The sequence below is a fragment of the Sus scrofa genome, chromosome 4, assembly GCF_000003025.6.
Source record: "Sus scrofa isolate TJ Tabasco breed Duroc chromosome 4, Sscrofa11.1, whole genome shotgun sequence".
NCBI lineage: Eukaryota > Metazoa > Chordata > Mammalia > Artiodactyla > Suidae > Sus > Sus scrofa.
Window position 1 is genome coordinate 7,113,644 of NC_010446.5, and position 13,803 is coordinate 7,127,446.

Here is a 13,803-nt window from a genome sequence, read left to right on the forward strand (position 1 = left end):
TCTGAGAGTCTCAAGTCATTGCTTTTTTATGATTAGTCATGAGCCTATGCTGTGTTATTTTAAATAGGCAGCAGCAGATAATGTCACGTGGGGGCTGTCAGTGGTTGCTGGAAACATTTGTAATATTTATTGCCCGGGCTCTGACGCCTCGTAAGGGATGGTTCTTAGGAGCTTCCTTCTTTCCTTGTTCCCTGCAGGGCCCTGGGAATAGATCCATAAAAGGCTGACTCTCGATCTCAAACGAGGCGATGCCATTTGGTCATTTCAGGCACTGATCATTTTCGGCACTTAATCTCTTCCTCTGCGAGCCACGTGTGTTGGTAATGAGTGGAGATACTTATCAACGTGGAGAATGCTTTTCTCAGCTTTCCTCCCCTCAGTGGGCAGCGGGAACTTGGGCACCGTGTTCCTCAGGCTGCCTGGGCAGCGGGAACTCGGGCCCTGTGTCCCTCAGGCTGCTGGGCATAGTGATGGTGGATTGAAGTGAGTCACAAACCAGTAGAGAAGTTTGGGTGGCCTTCTGTTTGAAAAAAAGACGACATGGTGATAATAGAAAGTGTTCATTGCTCTCTAATTACGACCTGTCTGCCTTAGACGTGAAAGGTTTTCCCCACCCTTTGGACTTGCAGAATTGGTGGCATCTGGAGTTTGGGAGTCATTTGCCTGGAGTGGTAGGTACAGCTGTGGTGTTGACATTTTGATATCACTGTTTCCCTTTTCCTGCTGCTATGGAAAGTATTTTTCATGTAACATGTACAAAATTTCCTTTTTGTTTCTTGCCCCGTTCCATTTAGTAAACTGCACAGCGTGCGCTCTGTCTGTGCTGTGCCCTCAGGCGCTCAAAGTGCCATGATGAGTACAACACGGCTCCTGCCCGGGGGTGGCCGGGGCAGGTAATGACCAGGCTGCAGGGTTGGGTGTGGACGGAGGGTATGGAGAGGGTGTGCGGGGCAGCTTCAGGGGCCGGGCCTTTGCCTGCTTATACCAGAGCTGTAGATCAACTTGAGCTTTGAGTTAAAGTGAGGAAGGACAGATGCCGAGGCACAGTGCATGCCAGGCTTGGAGGATGTCCGTGGAGGCTCAGGTTCAGACTACAGAGACAAACAGCAAGGCGGGGGGGGGAGGGGTTAGCTCTGCTTCTGGAGGCCTTCTGTGCCAAGCTCTGGAACTTCCGCTTGGAACTGGAGTCGCTGTTGGGTTATGGGGTGTGCGTGTGTTAGATCATGGGGGTGGGGGGCGGCATCAGGATGGGTGGATGGATGATGGAGCGGGGGTGGCAGGGGGTGGTGAGAGATGGAAGGAAGGATTCCCTGAAGGCAAGGAAACCAGTTCAGATGGCCTTTGCCATTGTCCAGAAAAGAAATGAGGAAGGCCTTGGCCAGCTTGGAGGTTTTAGAAACAGAGAGAAATGGACAGAGAAATATTAGGAGTTGAAATCAGGAACTGAAAAAATGAGGTGAGTGTAGTTATGCTCAGGTAGATGCTGCGGGAAGGCTGCTAGGTCTCTGACCTGGGCCATCAGGGGGTCGATCAACCAGGAAAGCTGGAGGTGAAGCCATTTGATGGGTAAGATGATGAGTCTAAATTAGGACATTTGGGTCGGCTAAGCGGTAGTCCCGCAGACAGCTGGCTGGATGCTCAGATCTCAGGCTCAGGGACAGGTAGAAGATGTAGGTTTCGGCATCAGAGGTTTAGAGGAGCCTGCGGGGACCATTGCAGGCAAGGATGCTTGTAGAAAGATAAGAATGGGAATGCGGGCTGCAGCGCTCTGGGACGCCAGCGTGTGAAAGCTGCAGGCGGAAGAGAACCTCTCAAGGGCACTCAGGATGCGCAGCCAAGGGGCCCAGAGAGGGATTCAGAGGAGAGGATTTCCCACGCACGGCCCATTACTTGAATCTCTTAAAATAGGGATTGAAAGCCACCTTTGACTTGGCAGCAGGCAGGTGACCTTGGTGAGACAGGTTTTTGGGGTGAGCTGGTCTCCCTGCCACTTGGCTGAGTTCAGGAGCAAACGGGGAGGGAGCATGGGGTCTGCAGAGATAGATGACATTGTCACCTGGCTCGTCTGGAAGGGAAAGGCGGGAGAGGTCCTGGAAGGAGCCAGCGTTTCTGTGCTACCATGTGCAGTGACTGTGGTCCTTGTCCCCTGGGAGGCTGGGAAGCCATCAGGAACTGCGTGGCGAACCATTCACTGCTGTGAGAAGTAGCTCAGATTTATATCTGGTCGCACATTTGCATTATTGCAGGGTGAGGTTTTATTTATTCTAATCCATTGATTTTACATGTGAGCTTGTTTATCGCATTATTAAATATTTACCAATTGCTAAAACCGGAATCCTTTCCAAAGGTTTTCACATTTCTCTGTTGTTTTCTCTCCAGCATCCCCTTAAATCTGCCTTTCATGCTCCTACCGGCATTGGGCGTGCTCAGGCACAGGTCTCTCCTCTTGCTGAATGGCCTTTGGCTCAGGAGAGCCCCCGAGCTCCTAGGGAGACTCTGCAGGCCCCCAGCCTCTCCAGGGTCAGCTCTTGACTCTCCAGACCCCACACTTTAGGTCCGGGAAGGAAGGCGCAGCAGCTCCCCTTCCCGACCAGGTTGCCCTGTGTTCTCACCCTGTGCCCCCCTCTGCCTGGAGGCCTTTCCTCTCATCAGCTCGAGGCACCCTTACAGTCCCTGGAGGAGCCTGATCAGGTGTCACAACTCATGGGACGTCCCCAGGGAGAGCAGGTGGGCGTTCCTCTCCCTCCGAGGGAGGCAAGCGCCCTTCTGCACCCTCGGGCCAGACCCAGCGTGCTGCATTCTGTGCCTGTTTGCTTACTTGCCCCTCCCTCCCCTCCCCCCAGGTCCTGGACCCCCAGGTGACAAGGGATGTCTGTGTTTCACTCACAGTCCGCCCGACGACACTCACCCTCTTTCCCCTTCTTTCCAGGGAAGCAGTTTAAGTGCACGGTGTGTGACTACACGGCGGCCCAGAAGCCTCAGCTGCTGCGGCACATGGAGCAGCACGCCTCCTTCAAGGTAAGGGCTCGGCGGCCAGGGTGCTCACACTGGGAACGCCTCGCTTTTCCAACTGAAGACAGCGGGCCTCCTTGAGTTGCTTGGCCGTGTCCCCCTCACTTCCGCTTTGGGGCGTCCCCCTCACCTCCGGGCTGCTTGGCCAGTGCATGTGGGGCCCGGGCCTGGCTCAGGGACCTGCATACTCTCTGCCTGCACAGCATTCTCTGTACTTCGGAAACCAAGCCCAGGAGCAGAGCGTAAGAGGAGGCAGACTAGAGAAAAGGCCCCCCTCTTACCATAAAAAACGAGTGATTTAGAGCCAAGAGTTGGTGTTTAGGGACAACAGTGTGCACTGTCAGATCCCAGATTGCTGCAGGTAGCCCCCCAGGGAGGGCAGGCGTGAGGCTGCCTGGGGGCTCATGTCCGCCTCAGCGCCAGCATGTCCCAGGGGCTCGAGAGACCCTGGCTGTCCTTTTTCTTCTGATGCCTGCCATGGATGTTTCTTTCATGTAGACGGTAACGTCCCCGTGGCCACTGCGTATGGTGCAGTCATCGACAGCAGGCACTCTGGTCCCGTGAATTTGTTTAATGAGGAATTCTGCTCAGCACTCGGCAGCTTGACCCTTAAAATCAATGCTGCTGCTGCTGCTGCTGTGCAGGTGGAGATGGGAGCACGGTGCTGAGATGTTTGTTAAAACCGTGTCCACTGCTAAGTCCCAGAGAGTGGTAGAGTGTGGAGGGGACCGTGGGCCCCCCGCACTCAGAGGGTCACTTAGTGGGTATCTCCTGTGTGCCTGCACCACGCCAGGGACTTCACAGCCCTCAGCTCTGATCTCTGCTGATAGCACTGCCTGGGTCTGACACCTGAACAGCCTGCATCGAAGACACGTCCCCTGAGTCTTTCCTGATCACCCACATCCGCAGGCTTTAGTCGCCATTACAGCAGCGGCCAGCCTGTGCCGTCACCCTGTGCTGTCACCTCTTCAGAGGTGATGAGAACCCTCCCCAACTACAGGCTCATCTGATGCCCAGAACAGCCTCGGGGTGAGGTCACATGAAGGCTCGTAACCTCTCCTCTGTAGTTAAGGAGCCAGGTGGCTCAGGCAGATGAAGGCTCGTGTGCTGTAACTGTCCAGCGACCAAGGGAGTGAGAACTTGGGCTTTGGCTCTGACTCCTGAGTGTCTGTCACCGGATTGTCTCAGTCACTTGTTGTCCACAGAGAGGAGGCAGCTGGGGAATCTGAGGCTGCTGCACCTGTTGCTCATGCTGCTGCTTTAACGTTTGCACTGAAACGAGGTTCTTAGGAAGACCCACGTGTCACCTAGGGAGCTCGGAACCTCTCATCGGGGTGTTCCGTGTTTGCATCCTTTTACTTCATTAAAGTTAAGAGCCTTATCGCACATCCCACAGCTCCCAGACCTGAGCGCAGGGGGCCCTCCGGATTTCTTAGACTAGTGCGGCTGCAGTGCTGGACGGTGCAGCGATAGGGCAGCTCTCACTTTGGAGACAGCAGCGAGGCCCGGGGAGGTTAATTACTGTCCTCGCCGTTCCAGAATCGGAGCTGGACTTCCCGTTCATTCCTCGCGTGGAACATCTTCCAACCAGAGAGTCAGCCGACTGTCTCTCTGCCCTGAGATCCTCACTGATTTGTTCCTTGGGTTTGTGGCTCTGGCTTGGGTGCAGAAGTTCATTTGGGGGCGGTTTGACTGAAGGTGTCCCTTTGGTGTGTAGCTCTGTTTCTCCCTGCCGTCACCCGGTGGCACCACGGGGCCTCGGGAGCCTGAATAAGCTGGACCTGGGTTGTGGCAGGTTTCCCTCGGGCTTCCTGTGGTTCAGGTGTCCCCTGTGCTGAGTGGGACCCCCGCTGGGGATGAGACTCAGGCCTGAGTGAGGACCCCTGCGTCAGCCCTTGGCCTCTCCCCTCCCCCAGGTCAGGATGCTCTTCTGGGCCACGTGCCTGGAAGCTGTGTTTCTCAGTTGGCTGAGGCTCGAGAGGCAGAATGAACTTGATTTCCTGCCAACCACCCTCGTCCTAACCGCTGTTTCCGTTTCCTCTCTGTCCACTCCCTGTATTCCTTTTCCATCGCTGCTGTAACAAAGTACCCCTGGCTTTGGGGCTTCACACAGCACAAGTTTATTATCTTACGGTTCTGTGCTTCAGAATTCCAGCCGGGTCACACTGAGCTAACGTCCAGGTGACGGCAGGGTGGTGCTTTTGCTGGAGGCTCCGTGGCAAAGTCCTCTCCTTGCCCTTCTGGCTCCGACAGGCTGCCCACGTTCCTCGGCTTGTGGGCTCTCCTCTGTCTTCAGGGCCATGAGCATCCCTCGTCCTCTGCTCTGACCCCCCTCCTCCGCCTCCCTCTTCCAGTTCATCAGGCGCCTTGTGATTACAGTGCGGCCACTCCGACAGCCCAGCATGAGCCCTTATCTTGGAGTCAGAGCATCCACAACCTGAATTCCACCTGTCGTCTTAGTTCCTTTTTGCCACGTAAGGTTCCAGGGATTAGGACGTGGTCTCCTGTGGGGGGCCGTGCCCACCGCATCCCCACTCTTTTTCTCTCCTTTCACATCTGCTCTGTGGTTGAACGTTCTCACACATATCTGAAAATACACACTATGTGTCTCCTGTATAACCTTTTCCTCCCCACAGCAAACGTTATCAAGAAATCAGGTCTTAGGGCTTCCTGCTGTGGCACAGTGGCTAATGATCCAGCTTGTCTCTGTGGAGGTGCGCGTTTGCTCCCTGGCCCGGCGCAGTGGGTTAAAGGATCCAGTGTTGTTATAGCTGTGACACAGTTTGTGGCTCCAGCTTGGATTCCATCCCTGGCCTGGGAACTTCCATATGCCTTGGCTGTGGCCATAAAAAATTTAAAAAATCAAGTCTCACTGTTTTACTGATCCATGGTGATGAGGCCTCAGAATCTTCAGGCAGATGCTACTAATTTATTGCACTTGGCTTTCGAGAGGAAACCAGTTTGCTTTTCTAGATCTAGAAATGTAATTTTCAGTGTGTGATTTGCGTCAGGAAACACTGTAATAAGGGCAGACTCCTGTACTGCCTTTAAAAATTAGTGTTATTTATATGTTTATTTGAGAACGAAATGAAAATGTGTTTATTAAATAAGGTTTAGAAAATGATTCTTGGGTCCTTCTCCTTGGGGAATTTTTGGATATATTTTTGGACATGATTGAGGTCGCCCTGTAAATGAGCTTTTTTCTTTTGGATGGAGATTAAAATGTCAGCTTTATCAGGGAGATAATGCTCTACTGGAGAATGTGGCTTAGATGAGTGGCCAGATGGTTTGCTGAGTTAGAGGAACCTCACCGTCAGAGTCCGGACAGGGGCTGCTGCATACTTTAGGCATTGTAAACAGTGCTTTTTATTTATTGTCACGTCATAGGTCTTTCCCCATTTCATGAAAATACATTTATTAACTGCTTTCAATGACTGCGTAAGGATGCGTATCACAGTTTGGTTAACCATTCCCCTCATCTTTGAGCAGTTTCATCGTTCGTAGTTCTTTATGAGTTGACCATACAGTGGACATAATTCCAAAAGCATTTACGCGTCACCCCAAAATCAAGGACTGTAAAACACTGGGAGGAACCCATCCAGCCACCAAGGGTGCACAAATAATGAAGATGTTACATACACTTCTTGCAGCCGTAAATAAAATGCATTCCCTAGGGCGGAGCCCGAACCCCCAACCTTAAAAAAAATAGGGTAACCTACTCAATATTGTGTAATAATCTATGGGAAAAGACTCTGAAAAAGAAGCGATATATGCCTATGGATAAGTGATTCACCTTGCTGTACACCTGAAACTAACACAACTTTGTAAGTCAACTATACTGCAATAAAATTTATTTAAAAAAGGGGGGGATGGGCAGAGAAGATGCTCAGGAGAGGAACCACCCTGAGCCGGAGGTTTCTAGACAGAAACAGGCTTGTTCCCTCTGCCAAGCTGTTCAGCTCTGCTTTCTTGCTCATAAAAAAGCCACACATCTGGAGTCGCCATGGTGGCTCAGTGGGTTACAAACCCAACTAGTATCTGTGAAGATGCAGGTTCGATCCCTGGCCTTGCTCAGTGGGTTAAGTAGGCCAACAGCTGCAGCTCCTGTTTGACCCCTAGCCTGGGAACTTCCATATGCCACAGGTGCGGCCCTAAAAAAAAAAAAAAAAAAAGCCACACACCTTTCTATAAGCAAGGTGACCCACAGACAGGGCTCACTTGTGGAGTTCTCCCCATTAGACTCAAAGGAGCCTGTGACTCGGCTGATAGAAATGCTCTCCATCCGAGGGCCAGTGGATCCAGTGCCAGTGCCTGCCGCCTTGCACATGAATGCTAAAATGTGGCTTTATTTAATTCGAAAATATTTTGAAATAACTTTGGACTCACAAAAAGTCTCAGAGTTCCTGTGTCCCTGTCAGCCACCTCCCCTGGTGATAACATCTTTTTTAACGATAGTATATTGTCAAAGCTAGGGTACGTTACTAAATTAAAAAAAAAAACTTGACGTAAGTGTAGTTGACTTACAATGTTGTATATTTTCAGATGTACAGAAAGTGAATCGGTTACACATAGACATATATCCATTCTTTTCTGGATTCTTTACTCATATAGGTTATTATAAAACATTGAGTAGACTTTCCTGTACTACACGGTAGGTTCTTGTTAGTTATCTGTTTTATATACAGTAGTATGCATATATTAATTCCAGACTCCTAATTTAACCCTCTCCCCCATGGTGGTTTCCCTTTTAGTAACCATAAGTTTGATTTTGAAATCTGTGAGTTTTGTTTCTGTTTTGTAAATATGTTCTTTTGCATCATTTTTATTGGATTCCAGAAGTAAGTGACCTCAAATGATATTCGTCTTTCTCTATCTGACTTACTTCACTTAGTGTGATAATCTCTAGGTCCATCCATGTTGCTCCTAATGGCATTATTTTATTCTTTTTATGGCTGAATAGTATTCCGTTGTAAATATGTACCACATCTTCTTTATCCATTCCTCTGTCGCTGGACAATTAGGTTCCTTGTCTTGGCTATTGTGAATAGTGCTGCAGTGAACATTGGGGTGCAGGTATCTTCTCAAATTATGGTTTTCTCCAGATAGATGTCCAGGAATGGGATTGCTGGATCATACGGTAGTTTTATATATATATATATATTTTTTTGTCTTTTGTCTTTTTGTTGTTGTTGTTGTTGCTATTTCTTGGGCCGCTCCCGCGGCATATGGAGGTTCCCAGGCTAGGGGCTGAATCGGAGCTGTAGCCACCGGCCTACACCAGAGCCACAGCAACGCGGGATCCGAGCCGCGTCTGCAACCTACACCACAGCTCACGGCAACGCCGGATCGTTAACCCACTGAGCAAGGGCAGGGACCGAACCCGCAACCTCATGGTTCCTAGTCAGATTCGTTAACCACTGCGCCACGACGGGAAACTCCTATATTTAGTTTTTAAAGGAACCTCCATATTGTTCTCCATAGTGGTTGTACCAATTTACATTCCCACCAACAGTGTAGCAGAGTTCCCTTTGCTCCACACCCTCTCCAGCATTTATTGTTTGTAGACCTTTTGATGATGGCCATTCTGACTGGTAAGAGGTGGCACCTCATTGTAGTTTTGATTTGCATTCTCTAGTAATTAGTGATATTGAACATCTTTTCATTTGCTTTATGGCCATGTATTTTCTGTGGAGAAATGTGTATATTTCTGCCCATTTTTTGATTAGGTTGTTTGTATTAACATCTAGTTTAGGCGTGGTTTCCTAGTGTTTATTTTGCTTGGGATTTGCTGAGATTTGGGATCTGTGGATTTACATCTTTCATGAGGCTGGGGCCATTCTCAGCAGTTATCTCTTTAAGTATTGCTTCTGCTCCATTTTTTCTCTAGGACTATAATATCTCATAAAGTAAGCTGAGATCTCCCAGCATTCAGTTGATATCTCTCTAATTCTTTTTTCTCTTTGTGTTTCAGTGTATATGACTTGTGTTGATCTTTCGTCAAGTTGACTTATCCTTTTTCTGAGGTCAGCTCTGCTATTTAGATACCCAAATGAAGTACTCAGTTCCTGTTTTTAAAAAATATACAGCATTTCCATTTAGTTCTCTGCGTAGTTTTCTTTCTCTTTTAAAATTTACCATCTGTTTTCACGTGTTTTCCGTAAGAGCCTTTCACATATTCATCATCGTTATTTAAAATGTTTCTGTCTAGTGATTTCAGTATCTGAGCAATCTGCATCAGTTTCTGTTGACTTTTTTTTCTTGAATTGGGTCACATTTTCTTCTTTGCATGTCTCATAATACATACTTGAGTGCTAGATATTACGTGTAAAAAGAACAGTGGGGACTATTGGCCGTGGCAAAGAAAATACTCTTTGCATCAGGCCATTCAGTGGGGGACTGTGCAGAGAATAGCAGGCCTGACTGCTGTCCTTTCAGAGATGTGGTTGTGAGTTTGGCCCTTGGTTGGTATCTGGTGGCTGGGACGGTCCCGTTTCTCTCTGGCTCTCTCCTCCTTGGGGGCTGTCTCCCCTCTTGGCCCAGCCCAGCCTCAGAGACCCTACAATGCATTTGGTGGAGGCTTTATGCACTTGCTGAACGTGGCGGTGGACTTTCTTTTCCCATCCTGCTCTGGCCCTTGGTGCCTTTTCTTTGCATCCTTCTGCGCTGGGGCAGAGGATGCTGGGATGAAGTCAGGCCTCTGTCTGCCAGGCTCATGGGTCTGGGGAGAGCGCCCTGTGCATAAAAAGCCACAGCAAAGAGTTCCCGCTGTGGCTCAGCAGGTCAAGAACCCGATGCAGTCTCCTTGAGAATGCGAGTTTGATCCCTGGCCTCACTCAATGGGTTAAGGATCTGGTGTTGCTGCAAACTGCGGCTTGGATGCAGTGTTGCCATGGCTGTGGTGTAGACTGGCAGCTGCAGCTCCAATTCAACCCTCGGCCCGGGAACTTCCATATGCTGCAGGTGTGGCCATAAAAAGAAAAAAAAAAAAAAGAAAAAAGAAAAGCAGCAGCAAGTATGTTAACTGCTTCAAGAAAGCCGTGTACTAAGCTCTGTGGGAACCCAGGAGACTAGCTGACTAATTATTCCAACTCTGTTGCTTTTTTTTTAAAAAGCTATGTTTCAATTGAGTTAATACAGTATTACCACATAAAACCTGTAGCTTTTGAAACCTAGAGCAACCAGAAAGTTCTCTGATTGACTGATACCCACAAATCAGAGGGAACTGGTGTAATCCCTTGTTGTATTCCCCATAATGAAATGGGTCCCAAAGGCATTCATGGTGTGTCCGTGTGAAACAAGTTACATGTACAGGACAGGGGATGCCAGGCACCTGGGCTCATGGGCTGGGCAGGGGCTTAGGTACTAAACCGAACAGAGGTGGTGTTTGGATGGGGTCAGCCAGGACGTGGCCGGGTATCTCACCTACTCCTTGCTTCCGCTCCAAGCCTAGTGAGCGAGGGAGTGACGGTACGGAAATGATCTCCAATAAGCAGAATGTTTAGAGCCACACATTTAGAAGCAGCTCAAGTTAGTCCTCACTCTGAGATGCTCGGTATCCCCCAGAAGGCGGAGTCACCTGGCACTGCGTACAGCAAGCGTCCTGGCTTTATTTCTACTCTAACTTCTCCTGTTACCCAGGAAGGGGTTTATCTTACCGTCAGAGAGTTCCACCACAAGGCGGACGGTTTTAAGTATCTTGTGTCGGAATAAAAAGACATGGGGAATGATCCCTTTTATAAATAGCCCTATGCTGGGCATTATGGCAGGTGTTTCATATATATTACTTTATTTTGCCCTCAAAACCCCTGTATGAAGGTAGGTATTGAGAGTCCCATTTTATAGGTAGGGAAACTGAGGCCCGGAGTCCAGTCGAGTCACATAGGCAAAAGTAGCACAGTCAGTAAGCGGTGGAGCTGGCGTTTTGAGCCTCGTCTCTTTGTAGACAAAGCTTCTGTCCATCCGTTACCCTGCACGTTGTCGTTCTCAAGCCAAGCAGAGGGCCGTTTTGGCCCCCTCGTCACTTCCCCCTCAGTGCTTTGATTATCTGAGCCCACAGGTAGTTGTTCAGCTCTCAAAACTCAAGCAAAATCTTGAGGCGAAATGCTGAGTGCAAACTTAGCAGCTGCACCGTTTCCCAAGTTCAGGGGAAATGCCTGAACTTGGGCGAAGAGAGCAAGGAGTCACGTGTAGGGTTGCAGTTGGTGGTGTTCATTTTGCTTTTCAGTTCTTAATTTCTTTGAAAGTGAAGAATCTGCGATTACATGTTGTTCTTTTTGCATGATATGCGTGTGAGGAGGAAGAAGGGGCCGTGGTAGGAGCCGGTGGTCACAGGGGGCCATTTATTAAGTTCTTTTGAACTGAAATACTTCTACTAAAAACCTGTTACACCAGGTATTTTAGAGTTTTAAAGTACTTTGGGGAAAAAAAAAAAGGAAATTGGATTGTCTTATGTTAAATTAAAATCCTGTCTGTCTTACAGTATGCAGTATATTCTCTGGAAATATTGCATTTTGACAGCATAAACGATTATAAAAAAATCAATAGTTGGAGAATGCTGAAGAGTCTTCTAAGCTCTTGCACGAAAAGCAATTAGTATGGATTGATTTACTGTTATTTATTGTGATGAGATAATTGCCTCAACATAAGCCATTTTGGATCTCGTGGTACCCCGTGGTTTTAAAACATTTATTCTTTTAAATTGTTTAATTTGTCTCTGGCCTTATTTTATAACAGAGATGGCTTTGTGCTTGGGGAGTGAGAGGACACCTGGCTTGTTTCTCTCTCGCTCCTGGGCCCCAGGCTTGGTTTTGTCCCCATCGTGGCTGATCCAGGAATGAAGTCCCAACCTTGGCTTTCAGGCTTATCATCCTGGAGCGAGAGGGCAGGACCAAAGCTCAGGCCTCTTCTCTCCTGCAGAGCAGGGCGGCTTTGGCCGAAGGCAGCGGTTGTAGACTGCGCGGGGGGTGCACAGTCGGACAGGAACGGGGGTGCCCTCCTTACACAGCAGCGTCGCTTTGGAGTCGTCAGCACCGACCTGTCTAAAGGCTGACCCTTGGGACCACACGTCCTGGCCCGCACTTGCCCCTGGCCCTCCCCGCAGGCCCTTTCCTTCTGGAGTGTCTCTCCTTCTGCCCTGTGTCCCTTTCTCCTTGTCCGTTCCGTGGATCAGCAGTGTATCCTTGGGCTCTTTGTGTGTGTGTGTGTCAGTCTGGGGGTTCGTTGACCAGTCCCCAGACTTGGTTCTATGTGTGTAGTTCAGATCCATCTCTGAGCTCAGGCAGGAGGAGGAGGAGGGGAGGGAGCCAAGATTTCAGACACAAAGCGGCTCCAGGAGTTTCCCTTATCAGCATCACCAGGGGGCTCGTCATTTACAGCCTCTGTCCTTTTCTTATGAATATGCATATTTTTCTTTTGAGCGGCCCGCTTCCCTGTCCAGCCGTGTAGACCCTTGGCCACTGACCAGAGCAGTGTGTTTCTCCTGCTGCAGGGTGAGGGGCCTGCCCCAGGCTCTGCGGAAATGGCCCTCAGAGCAGGCTCTGGGGTACACTCTGCAGACCTGTGAGGCTTTTCCACCTCCCAGCCCCTGTCATCATCCAGGACACTCAGGGCCGCCAGCTTTGCTGGACGACCCTGTGTGGGTGCCGGGACACGGCAGTTCACAGATCCAACACGACGGCATTTCTCTGAGGGGAGAAGTCATTTCTGGTGGCACCTTTACCACTGCGTAGGGAGATGAAGCCAGTGGCCGGTCAGCTGGGGTCTTTGCTTGTGAGGGTTGTTTGGCGAGCCTCTGGTACCCAGTACTCCCTGGGCCACGGTGGGCGTGTGGCTCAGGGCATCGCTGTCTGCCGGGGGGAGATGAGGTCGCTCCCCGTGGGCACAGAGGGCGTGTGAGGCAGCGTTTTCCAGAGTGTTTCTTGGAACATTCGTTCCCCGGGACGCTGAAGGGCAGTGCCTGGAGGGCACAGCGTGCCGTGACCTGCAAACTATCTGACCACGGAGCACCCTCCTCCCTCCCCGCGGTGTTCCCGCCTGGCACTTAGATTTTGAAGCAACCTGAGAAACGCTGGTTATCAGAGAATCAACAAGTAGGAAAAACAGTGTAACGGAGCCTGCATACATCCGGCCGTCCAGTGGCTTCTGACCGCACCCAGAGCTGAAGCCCGCGTCCCGCAGACGGCAGGCGGCTGCCCGGCCGGCGCCCTCCCTCTCCGCCTCCGCTCTGCCCACGCCCCCCCCCCCCCCCCCGGCCCTCTGCTTCGAGGACACAGCGCCCCGCTCGCTTGGCCTCTCCGGCCCCTCCCTCTTCTGGCTGCCCTTCTCCGCAAAGCCACGCCAGTCCCTCTCCTTTTCCACGCCTCAGTCAAATGCTTAATTGTCTGATGGCATCTGGCGGATTGTGTAGTTTCTTGATCGTGATGCTAGACTTTCGTGTGCTCTGTGAGGCACTTTGTTCCGGTTTCTGTTCTAGTCTCAGCAAGGGGGCCGGGCTTATTAATAAATGTCTGTTGAGTGAACGAAAGAGTAACTGGGTAGCTTCCGTCGAACTGTAGTGTCGCAGGTTGATCCTGGGAGACCTCTCGGGGGAGGCGGGCCTCCGGGCTCCTTGGAAGGCTTGTAGCCGCAAGGGCACAGGGTCCACAGGCTCTTCCTCGCCGGGCCCTGCTTGCTTCTCCACGCTGGTCTCCCCGCGGGGCCTTGGGCTCTCAGCGCTTCCTTCCCTCGCAGCGAGGGGCGGTGAGGTGCAAGTGAGAAAAAGCACCTGTAACCAAGCTGATCCCAAGGTCACGG

General features: G+C 50.5%; 1 protein-coding gene across 3 annotated transcripts in view; it reads left to right on the forward strand.

Annotated features, from left to right (window-relative positions):
- ZFAT (zinc finger and AT-hook domain containing) overlaps positions 1-13,803 on the forward strand; it is a 205,298-nt gene that overhangs the window by 143,952 nt on the left and 47,543 nt on the right. For all 3 annotated transcript variants that reach the window (XM_021088872.1, XM_021088873.1, XM_021088874.1), the window contains one exon: positions 2,930-3,018. In XM_021088872.1, coding sequence (XP_020944531.1) covers positions 2,930-3,018 — 89 coding nt within the window. The remainder of the gene's footprint in view (positions 1-2,929; positions 3,019-13,803) is intronic.